The following is a 12,500-nucleotide window of genomic DNA, read 5'->3' on the forward strand; positions in this document are numbered from 1 at the left end:
GCCAAGTGAGTTCAGTTCCCAAATCCCATATGGTAAGAAGACTGGACCAACTCACATGACCTTCCCACGTGAGCTATGACATGTGCACACCAGTTACATACAAACATACACCACACAAATACACAGTAATTTAAAAAGAAGAGTATATAAGCAGGAGAGATGGCTTAGTGGTTAAAGCACTGGCTGCTCTTACAGGAGACCTGGGTTCTATTCCCAGCACCCATGTGGTGGCTCACAAACATCTGTAACTCCAGTTCCATGGGATCCAACACCTGTAGGCTTTGCATGCCTGTGGTGCACAGACAAACATACATGCATATACATATATGTATGCATGCATGTATACATAGATCTGTGTCTGTATATACATATACAACACAACTTTATAACTATAGAATAAATAAAAAAATTAAAAAAAAGAGGATATGAAGGTGAGCTGGAGAGGTGGCTCAGTGGTTAAGAGCACTGACTGCTCTTCCAGAGGTCCTGAGTTCAAATCCCAGCAACCACATGGTGGCTCACAACCATCTGTAATGGGATCCGATGCCCTCTTCTGGTGTGTCTGAAGCCAGCTACAGTGTACTTATATATAATAGACAGATAGATGGATGGATGGATGGATGGATGGGTGGGTGGATGGATGGATGGATGGGTGGGTGGATGGATGGATGGATGGATGGATGGGTGGGTGGATGGATGGATGGATGGATGGATGGATGGATGGATGGATGGATGGATGAAGGTGGGAGGGCACACCTGGAAGCAGCTTCCTGAGGTTAAGGTGGAGAGGGTGGAATTAGGAGCTGGGGACTTAGCTCAGGTGGTAGGGTGCTTGGCCTACCAAGCATGAAGGCTGGGGTTTGATTCCCAGCATTATATGCATCTGGTGGAGTGGTTTATGTCTGAAGTCCCAGCACTAAAGGTAAAAGCAGGACAATCAGGAACCCAAAATCATCCTCTGATACATAGCAAGTTCAGACCCTGAATTGGCTTGTTAGACCATCTCAAAACACAACCAAAAAAACAAAAACCTGGGGATGGGAGATATTTTCTCAAATTACAAAGTTTGTAGTTCACCTTTGTATCTAAATTCAAATCTTAGATTGTGGGCTTGGAGGTATAGTTTAGTGGTAGAACAATTGTGTAGCATATGCAAGGCCCTGGGTTGATTACCTCCCTAGGACTATAAAGGGAATATTAGATTGTGTTCACTATTCTGTAGTCCAGTGGTTCTTAACCTTCCTAAAGCTGTGACCCTTTAATATAGCTCCTCATGTTATGGTGACCCCACCCATAAAACTATTTTTGTTGCTACTTCATAACTTTAATTTTGTTACTGGTATGAATGGTAATAACCTGTGTTTTCTGGTGGTTGTAGGCAACCCCTATAAAGGGTATTTAACTCCCTGCCAGGGGTTCCAACCCACAGTTGAGAACCACTGATATGGTCCCTTGGAAACTGATTCTGTTATGTCAGGTCTAGTAATTCACACCTGTAACATCAGATGTTTAAGGCCTGAGAGCTGTGGAAAGGTCTAGTCTGGGCTGTAGTCCCACACATCCTGTCTTAGGGGGGTGAGAAAAGGAAGATTGTTGGTGTTGCTCAGAAAACTGAGGCAGGAGGAGGATCAGTGCCAGGAGGAGGAGGCTAGCCTAGGCTACAAAATAAGATCTTGTCTCACAAACATACAAACAAGCAAACAAAAAATAGGGGACTGGAGCAATGGTTCAGTGGTTAAGAACAGTGACTGCTATTTTAGAGGACCTAGGTTCAGTTCCCATCATCATGAGATGGCTCACAACCATATTTAATTCCAGTTCCAGGGGACTTAATGCCCCTCTTCTGGTCTCTGAAGACACCATGCTAATGTGGCACAGACATACATGTAGGCAAGGTGTACACACAATAAAATAGAAATCAAAAAATACATTGTGTTTTTAAAAGAAAATATGTGAGCCAGGCAATAGTAGCACATGCCTTTAATCTCCTCACTCAAGAGGCAGAGGGAGGTAGGTCTCTTAGTTCAAGGCCAGCTTGGTCTACAGAGCAAGTTCCAGGACAGCCAGGGCTACACAGAGAAACCCTGTCTTGGGACCTCGTGCCCCTCTTACTGCTCAATATCTGAGTATTGCCTGCAGGTATTCATGTGCACCGTGTACAGCGCCCGCAGAAGTCAGAAGGGGCACCCAGATGCTTGTGAGTCACTTTGTGGGCTCTGCGTGCAACTCAGATCCTGTAGGAGAGCAGCAAGCTACCTATCGGGAGGTCTGAGGGTTACCTTGGACCCTCAGTTTTCCCTGTGGTATAAATTTCACTGAAAGAGTTGTTTGTCCATGAGTTTGTCATGAACTCAATGAGATAATATGTGAGACACACAGCTGCGTCTCAGTGTAAACTAGATGAGAACAATTAATAGGATGCACTCTGGGTGCTGGAGACATGGCTCAGTGGTTAAAATTAACGCCTGCTCTTATCAGTTCCCGACAGCCACATGGTGCCTCATAACCATCTGTAACTCAATTCCAGAGGATCTGCAGCCACCTTGTGAATTCTGTAGGCATCAAGTGTATACATGGCCAGAGACATATATACAAAGTACTGGTAAATATAGGATAAAATAAACAAATCTTTAAAAAAAAACCAGTTCAGTGCCAGTTTTTTCGTTTTGTTTTGGCTTGGTTTTGTTTGCTAGTTTTTAAGTCCCTTAGTGGGGAAGCTGGTAGTTCTTTGTTAATTCAAGGCCTGTCTGGTTTACTAAGATTTGGACCAGCCAAGCCTACACACGGAGACCCTGCTTTAAACTTAAAACAACATAGACTCCAGCCCAAACTTCTTTAAAACATTTTAACCTTTAAAGTCCCTATAATTACACTTATAAATATTTGTATATTTGGCATACCAATATATGGTATATTTTTCTTAAGCTCTTTATGAATATACTGATATGTATGTGTGTGTGTTTTACATGTAAAACTAAGAACTTGCATGTGTTCTTAGCAGTAACTTTTTAAAAACTTGAATTCTTCATAGAATTTCCCTTTGGTTTTATTTATTTTTATTCATATATTTATTTATTCATGTGTATGAGTGCTCTGTTTTCGTGCACACTAGAAGAGAGAATCAGATCCCATTAAGGTAGTTTTGAGACACCATATGTTTGCTGGGAATTAAACTCTGGACCTCTGGAGGAGTAGCCATTGCTCTTAACCACTGAGCCATCTCTCCAATCCCAGCAGTAACTCTTGATGACTCCAGTTTTATAGTGTTCGAGTCATTTTATTATGTTTAGGGAAATCTTGTAGGCTTCATGTTTTTCAAATCTGTACTTTTAATATTTCAGCAAGAAATCTGGACTCGAAGCTCTGTCCTCAGCAGGTAAAGTCAGGTGCGGTGCTGTAGTTCCAGGGAGACCTGTATTATTCCAACCAAACGTTTTACATACTCTCCTTGACTCTGCTTCAGTGAAGAGGGAAAAACCTGCAGGAGAGCTGTGGTGGGATTCCTAACTTATGTGTAACTTCAACACAGCAAGGCCCTGAAGAAAAATTTAAAAGAAATTTTTTTCTAATCTTTTACATGATCAGAATTTGTCATTAGGTGTAGGAGCACACATCCATAATTCCCACTACTCAGAAGGCTGACGCAGGAGGATAGCAAGTGCAAGACTAGCATGGGCTATAAAATATGGAACTCTGTCCCCCCAGAAAGGTGAACAGAAACAATACATTGTTTTGTATGGAGCAGTGCATCTTTGTAGAGAAAGAAGCAGGGGTGGGGGGCACACTTAGCTCCAGAAGTACCGCAGGAAGGCAGGAAAGTAAGGATAGTGGGGCGGATGTGGGGCGTGCCTGAGATCCCAGCACTTAGAAAGGCAGAGGCAGGAAGATCATTGCAAGTTCAAGGGCAGCCTGGGGCCTGTTTACAAAAGCTAGAGAAGAGGAAGCCAGGAAGACTAGGAGGACAGCCCGCCTTGTTGTTGCCTCTTCTGCCTGTTCTCAGCTCTGAGTACCATGAGCAGAGAGAGGAGGGTGGGCAGTGAGTGACTGAGTCAGTATAAAGGGAACAGTCTCCCATGTCTTAAGTAAGGGCCTTAAACACCCATGCTTATTGTGTAGTGGATCCAAAGGCAGATTTAGATTTACAACTGGCTGTCTCCTCACAAGAACACCTAAAAATGCAAGCCTGGGGGTTTAAAATAAACTCGCATATTCTGTTACGGTTTAAGAGAACCATTGCAAAGAAAAACATTTAAACATCTATTTAAGAAGTATTTACTTTATGAATAACCCACAGCTACTGACCATATAAAATTAGTAGTTGAAAGTCTTCTACTAAAGGGAAATTATACAGTAAACAGACCAAAACCCAAATTATTTCAGATAGTGGGGTTTCTGTGTCTATGTGAAGGTGTGGGTGCTTCTCTGTTAACTTAATAAATCTCCGTGCAGAGCCCGACTGAGGACAGAAAACCTGCTTTTTGGCTTTGGTTTTGGTTTGGTTTTATTTTGAGATGGGGTCTCAGTACATAGCTCTGGGTGGCCTGGATGTCCCTGAGACCAGCTCTGCCACTCCAGTGGTGCTGGGACTAAAGGTGTTTGCCATCCTGTTCGGTATAAAGGCCACCTTGCTTGTTTGTTTTGGTTTTTTGAGACAGGGTTTCTTTGTGTAGCCCTGGTTGTCCCGGAACTCACTGTAAACCAAGCTGGCCCCAGATCTGCCTGCCGGCCTCCTGATTGTTGGGATTAAAGGCATGAGCCACCATGCCCTACAGGGCCATGTTTTTAAAATCCTGATTTTTTTTTTAATTACTGGTGACAAATTTTCAATCTAGCTCACTTCTGGTTTATTTGGACTTACTCTACCACAGCCCACAGATTTAAAAGAAAACGTAGGAGCTGGAGAGATGGCTCAGCGGTTAAGAGCACTGACTGCTCTTCTAGAGGTCCCGAGTTCAATTCCAAGCAACCATCTGGTGGGTCACAACCATCTGTAATGGAATCTAATGCCCTCTTCTGATGTGTCTGAAGTCAGCGACAGTGTACTCACATACATAAAATAAATTAATTAATTTTTAAAAAAAGAAAAGTAAACCTAAATTCTCTTTGTCTTTCTAGTAGTAATTTAAGATCAAAGAAAACAGTTGTGGGTGCACGCCTTTAATCCTAGCATTTGAGAGGCAGGTGGATCTCTGTGAGTTTGACACCAGCCTGGCCTATATAAGTTGGAGGCCAGCCAGGGGATGAGGTGTGCAGAGTAAGAGTGGTCCTGCTGCTTCCATTGACGTGGAGAGAACTTTGATTGCACTGGGAAGAAAGCACGTATAATAAGTGAATGGAAAACTTCGGACCTGCAGAGACTGCATTTGCTTTCCCCGCCCACTTTTGAGCTGCAGCCTATGCTATTCCAGAAAACGTTGAGATCCTGCCTTAGGGTATACGCACATTCTGTTTCTGAAGCTAGGCCTACTTCTCTCATTAGCCTTCCCCTCCTGGACGCCAGGCATGAACAAGCTTACCCCCCAGTGTATTAGTTACCTACCTCATTGCATGGACAAAATATCTGTCTATGGCAAGATAAGGAAGAAGGGTTTATTTTAGATCACAGTGTAAGCACAGCACATCAGGGTACATCATGGCTGAAGAGCTGGCCATGTTCCACACCCTGGAAGCAAGAGGTAAATGCTAGCACCAGGCAAGCTTTCTCCCTTTTCTTCATGGACTCTGGCCCATGGACTGATGCTGCCTACCGTTAACCTGATCCAGGTAACCCCTCACAGGCACGCCCAAGGCTCGCTTACCAGAGCCTGTCAAGGTGACAGTACTAACTGTCTCACCAGACATAAATGATAAAGGAGGAATTCTACGGAGGGAAGGAGAGGAGCGTGGAACTAGGAATAGGGTTTAGAGACAATATCATGTTTTCTCTCATGTAGAGTCTGCATTTAATTAAGACAGGTAAGTCACAGGTCTGGAGAGATGGCTCCGTGGGTAAGAACACCTGCTGCTCTTGCAAAGGACCAGAATTGATTCCATGCACCCATTTGGTGACTCACAACCATCTGTGACCTCAGTTCTAAGGGATTCAACAAGCACGCATGTATGTGGTGCACATAGACACATGTAGGCAAATCAACCATACATGTATAATGAAATCTGAAAACATTTTTAAAAAAGACATTGTGCTCATGTCTATAATCACAGCATTCGGGAGGTGGAGCAGAGAGAGCATCATAAGCTCAAGGTTAGCCTGGACAGCATCTCGTCTTAGAGAGGAAGGGGGGACCGTGTGAGGGAAGGAAGGGGCTGATGGAAAGGCTGGGAGGAGGGGAGTGCAGTGAAGGGTGGATGAGGAAGACCGTGATAGAGGTCATATGTATGAGACTTGCTCTATAGTCAAAGACAGATAGTCAAAGACAGAGGACAACTGTATTAGATGCTGCTGTTAGTGTCTCATGGTCCAGAATTGCAGAGCACCTCTACCTCTTGAGACCAAAAAAAAAAAAAAAAAGTGATTTTTCTGCTTTTAAGAAGAAAATAGCAGGGGCTAGAGAGATGGCTCAGCGGCTAAGAGCACCGACTGCTCTTCCCGAGGTCCTAAGTTCAAATCCCAGCAACCACGTGGTGGCTCACAACCATCTGTAATGAGATCTGATGCCCTCTTCTGGTGTCTGAAGACAGCTACAGTGTACTCACATATGATAAACAAAAAATAAAATATATATATATAAAAGAAGAAAATAGCATTCCCTATTTGTTGAGATTCAGTGAGATTCAGAAAATAGCATTCTCTATTTGTTGCGATCCATTTATCATCTATTATATATGAGATGGGCAGGGAGCTAACGGCAATCCTTCCACTTGAGTCTCCCCGCTGCCATAATTACAGGTGTGCACCGCTGCTCTTGGTGGCTGCCAAGATCGTCTTATATGATTAGTGGCTAGTCAGGGTTCTCTAAAGAAACAAAACCGATAGAATGAGCATGTGTTACAAAGGAGATTTATCAGATTGGCTCATATGATATGGACTGAATAGTCTGACAAGAGCTTGTCTGCATGCTGGAGTGGCTGAGAACACGGAGCCGATCAGTCCACAAGGCCGGTTCCTCAGCCGTTCCAAGCTGGCACTTACGACCAGGGAATTCCTGGAGAATCGCTGGTCTTCAGCCCGAGAGGAAGATTAAAGAGGTGGGCTCCAGGATCAGCAGAGGATGGCAACACAGGGAAGCCCGCAGGGTAGACCGAGGCACTAGCAAGGGCAGAGGCCAGCAGGTGAGATGCACACAGCTTTCCTCTCATTCCTCCTTATACCTGGGCATGAGAAGGGTCTCCTCTCGCCATCCTTCTGGGGATACCCTCACGTACCTACTCAGAGGCGACTCAGTTACTTGATTCCACATCCAGTCAAGGCGATACCACAATTAACTAACACGGCACCACTTTATGGGGCCCGGGTGTGCTCCTGACAGGATAAAATGATAAAATCTTTCTGTGGGGGAACAATTTGTCCTTGTTTATTAGGAGTCTTGAATATTCTCCCTGAAAAAAATGTCCATTGTAGACCACTAGAACCAAGTTCCCAATAATTAGGGAATACCCTAGTAAATTATGATGTATACACAGTGGAATTTGATATAATGATTCTTAAGTAATACTGAAGAGTTAGTGTATATAATATGGAGACTATAATACTAGAATGTGCTATAGTAGAACTAGGAACTTTTTATTTTATCTTTTCCTTTCAGCATTTTTAGTTTAATTATCTTGGGTGAAAGGATGCGGCCAACTGTGAGTGCAAATGGCAACATCAAAACTTGTAACAGAAGGGACGGGAGCTGGAGAGATGGCTTCACGGTTAGGAGCAGTGGCTGCTCTTGCAGGGGACCCTGGTTTACTTCCCAGCACCCGTTTCAGGTGGCTCATAGCCACCTGTACCAGTTCCAGGGGCTCTGATGGCCTCCTCTGGCCTCTGCTGGTACTGCACACAAATGGTGCATAAATGGAGGCACACACACAAAAATAAAATTAAAACATTTTTTTTTTTTTGGTTCTTTTTTTCGGAGCTGGGGACCGAACCCAGGGCCTTGCGCTTCCTAGGTAAGCGCTCTAACCACTGAGCTAAATCCCCAGCCCCAAATTAAAACATTTTAAAAGCTATGGAAACATTTTTTTTCTCCTTTCCTTCTTCCCTCTTCTTCCTTCCCCTCCTTGCCTTTTGGAGATTGGTGTAACTTGCTGTTTAGTCAAGTTGATGAGCTCATTTTTAAAAATACATAATGCAGGAGTTAAATTTAAAATATGCAGAATTACATCTTTAAAACCGACGTATATACAAGCACTACAATGTTCTGATAAAAATCCTTCTCCATATCATTATTGATAAATGTTCAGGTCAGATACTGTCTGTTAATTACACTTATTTATTTACTCTGTGTATTTAGTAGGCATCATAATGGAGTCCATCCTCCCACTTTGGGAGTCCCTGGGACTGAACTCTGGGGCTCAGACTTGCTTGCCAATGCCTTTATCAGCTGAAGCGTCTCACATCAGCTATGTTCTGTCCGTTGAAAACAGGGAGGGGGTGCTTTTCTCTTTGCTTTTTCTTCTCACGTTGTTTGTTTTTCTGGATGGAACCTCAGGTCCTAGGCGCATGAACCTTTTGGCTACCTCAGTCCCTCCCTTGGATTTAGTAAGTGAGGGAGACAGAAACTTAGCTCCAGCCTCTTGGCACTTTGCACAGCTGCAGGTATTGGTGTACAATTGTTATAAGGGTAGTCTTTACATTTATTTATTATATAAGTACACTGTAGCTGTCTTAAAAGAGAGAGGAACACTGAAAGCCAGTGGGCTGCTTGTAAAGATGCTTCTTTTCAGGTCATTCCCCAGGTTGGTTCTGTGGCAGCTGGGGAGGTCTTATAGGACATAAGTGTCAATTTACAGGCATTAAACATTATAGATGGCTTATTAGCTGGGTGTACAGGCTGCAACGCTATAATTTTGGTGAAATTTAACACTTTTTTTTGAACTAAGGTCTCTCAGGTAGCACAGGCAGACCTTGGTATGTATCCAAGAATGACCATAAACTTCTAATCCTCTAATGACAACTGCTGTGTGATCTCACAGAGGTGCTCGATATGCTACAGGCATGTGCCATGCTTGGTTTGTGAGGTGCCAGATCTCAAACGGAGGGCTCTGCATTGCTGGAGAGCAGTCTACCCGCTGATCTGGCCCCAGCCCATATCCATTGCTCTTTGAACACAGTGGCCCATAGGTTGTGTGTCTGCTTTGCTTTTGTTTTTAGCATGTTTGTAGTAATCAGATTAGAGATGCTAATTCTGAGTAGATCATTAAGGACTCTTCTAATCACTGTACTTTTCAAGAGTGCTCATTTAGAATGGCTTTGTTTCCCCCAGTTGGTAGACCAGTAGCTGGCATGGCGCCTTAAGTGTTGAAAAGCATGCCTCAGCCATTGGCATTGATTGAAAACCTTAGGAATTTCTGCCAAGTTCTCGTGATCTAATCCTCTCCTAAAAGCACAAAGCTCAAGTGTGTACTGAAATGCCTGAGTCAGCTGCTCGAGGGATATACTGGCTACACTCCTGCTTATTCTTCCAGGATGAGAAATCTCCTTGGTGACCTAAGCAGCTAGCTAGCTCTTACTCTCTCCACCCAGAAATGCATTTATAGAAAACAGGAAGGAAAAATACGCACACCTGCACGCTCTGTCCTGTATCTAAGTGCTATCTTTGGAATTACATTTCCTGCTATTATGCTTGACTTCTGCAGACATTGGTGCAGTGTTTTGTTTGTTTGTTTGTTTGTTTGTTTGTTTGTTTGAGACAGGATCTCACTGTGTAGCCTTGGCTAACCGGGAATGCTATATAGACCAGGCTGCCCTTGAACTCACAGAGATCTACCTGTGTCTGCCTGCCAAGTGCTTAGATTAATTTAATGATGCAAGACAATGGCTTCATCTCTTGGACTGACTAGGGTTAATTTTTTTTAAATTCCTCTAGCTTTCGAAGTCAGGAAAGCAAAGGAGAGGCTCTGGCTATTTACCGTGTGGCTAGAGTGTGTGCGTGTTTAGGGCCACTCTTGTTTTTCATGTCCTTTCCCGGTGTCTTCATTGTGTCATAGACTGTGTTGGTTGTTTATAAAACCCCATTGCTGGCTGATGTGGCTGGGGAGGGGATAGATAATGACTGGCTGCTGTCAGCGTACTAAAGAATACAAGCAGTGTACAGAAAGCAGAATACACTGCCATCCTGTGAAGTTGGTGGATAAGCAGACAGATGTGTGGCTCTTACATTGTGCTTAGCACATCTAGCAGCTCTGCGAGATCACACAGCAGTTGCCATTAGAGAAATCTAGCACTTCTGCGTCTTGTTTTATGTGAATGTATATATTAATTATACCTCTTTCAAAAACCTAAGACCTGAAGCTTTTCGAGCACACATGATAGACGTGGAAAATTCCACACCCAACCTGATACACAGTGCAAAGAGGATGCTCTTGCCTAAGTTGCCTCAAGTGCATGTGCCCTGTTCATATGAGAACGAGTGTCTGTCCCATTGTCTCCATGTACCTATGGGTATTCAGATTTGTAAGACTTCTGCTGGCAAGCAACCAGATAGGGGTACTAAGGTATTACACGTTCAAAATAGATTTTAAAGGGAATACATTATTTTGAAAGCACGAGGGGATCAATTGTGTTGGCTTTGTGCTTATATATATTTTGACACTTTTTTTTTTTTGACCACAGTAATCATGTTTATCCATCTCCCTCCACCCCATCCAGGTGGAGCATTCATTTAGGCCAGGGTCCAAGCCTTGTATCAATTGAGCTGAAAACTGGCCTTAGTATAGGGAAGAAAGAGATATCTATTTTTCTGACATTTGAAGGGTTCTCATGTACAAGAGGTTCAGAGTGTTACGAGTGTTTCATTGGGTGGAAGCCTTAGGGTGTGTCCCCTCTGTGCTAGCTCAGAAGATGTGGAACGAAGCTCAAGGACTTTGATAGCATTTGAACTCTCGTTTCACTGTGCTCTAGATGTTGTTTGTATGTAAATTGTTTTTTTTTTCTTTTTTCTTTTTTTCGGAGCTGGGGACTGAACCCAGAGCCTTGTGCTTGCTAGGCAAGCGCTCTACCACTGAGCTAAATCCCCAACCCCTGTAAATTGTTTTGTTATTCAAGACAGGGTCTCATGTGTAGCTCTGGCTGTCCTGGAACTCATTCTATAGACCAGGCTGGCCTCAGATTCTGCCTCCTGAAGACCGGGATTAAAAGTGTGCACTGCTATCACATGTACATGAATATTTTGGTTTTCATTTGGTCAGAAACAAAAGGACTAACCTCCTTTAATTTTGTTTTTTTTCATAGTCAAGTTCATCCGAGAAGTAACACCATATATCAAGAAACCATCATTAGTATCAGATCTGCCGTGGGAAGGTGCCTCTCCCCAGTCACCAAGCTTCAGTGGCAGTGAAGACTCTGGCTCTCCAAAGCATCAGAACACCACCAAGGACAGGAAGGTCATCCCTCTCAAAATGTGCTTTGCTGCTAGAAACCTAAGCATGCCCGATCTGGAGAACAGGTGAGCATGCCTCCAAGAGCACCACACTCAGGTGTACACACCTGAGGAAGCCTCAGTCTCAGTGCCTCCTGTCCAGTACATTACTGAGAGGAAAATGGCATTCTAAGATCAGAGATCTGCCTTTGGTTTTGGAGCCCTAGATGGCCTCAAACCCACCATCTCCCTGCTCAGCTTCCCATTGTCTTTATAAGGAAGTTTCTTAATTGTAAATAAAGTTACAATCAGAGGCCCCATTGGAGATCTGGGATATCAACTGGCAAAATGACTGACAAGTTCACTTCTCTGACCTCCCCATCTTGTATAAAATGCACGGAATGGTTTCTCACTTTCCTTATTCTATAGCTATTTGTGTTCTAGGATGGTGTTGATTTCACTATTATGGCTAGGCTCAGAGTGAGGCCAGAGATTTGGTAAACTGGGGTGTCTTAAAAAAAACAAAACCTTGTTCAAAGACCTAAAGATGGGCTTTATATAATCTGCGTTCAGTCTTCTCTGATCTGAGAAGTATCTAAGCACAGTAGGACAGACACAGAACACAGCAAGAAACTGAAGCCAGGCTCTTCTTGTCAGGCACAGTATCACATACCATTAATTTTAGGGCTAAGCAGGCAGAAGGAGGCAGATATCTGAGTTGCAGACCAGCCAGAGCTGTGCAGTGAGAAGCTCTTTTTTTGATGGGAGGGGGTTGTAGACAGAAACTGAACGACCTTCAGCATGTGAGGCTTTAACATGATTAAAACTCGTGCTTGAAATATTTTACCTAGTATCACGAAATTGTAAGTTATTAGAAGACTTAAAATCTTTTTATACATGAATATTTGTTTTTATGTGAATGTATGTTATGTGTATGGGTGCATACACAGGCTAAAACTGGAATTAAAGGCCGTTGTTAGTTGCCCAACATGGATG

General features: G+C 43.4%; 1 protein-coding gene across 3 annotated transcripts in view; it reads left to right on the forward strand.

Annotated features, from left to right (window-relative positions):
* Sntb2 (syntrophin, beta 2) overlaps positions 1-12,500 on the forward strand; it is a 92,592-nt gene that overhangs the window by 40,510 nt on the left and 39,582 nt on the right. For all 3 annotated transcript variants that reach the window (XM_039097999.2, NM_001168674.1, XM_039097998.2), the window contains exon 2: positions 11,378-11,591. In XM_039097999.2, the coding sequence (XP_038953927.2) occupies positions 11,378-11,591 (214 nt within the window). The remainder of the gene's footprint in view (positions 1-11,377; positions 11,592-12,500) is intronic.

The sequence above is a fragment of the Rattus norvegicus genome, chromosome 19 (assembly GCF_036323735.1).
Source record: "Rattus norvegicus strain BN/NHsdMcwi chromosome 19, GRCr8, whole genome shotgun sequence".
NCBI lineage: Eukaryota > Metazoa > Chordata > Mammalia > Rodentia > Muridae > Rattus > Rattus norvegicus.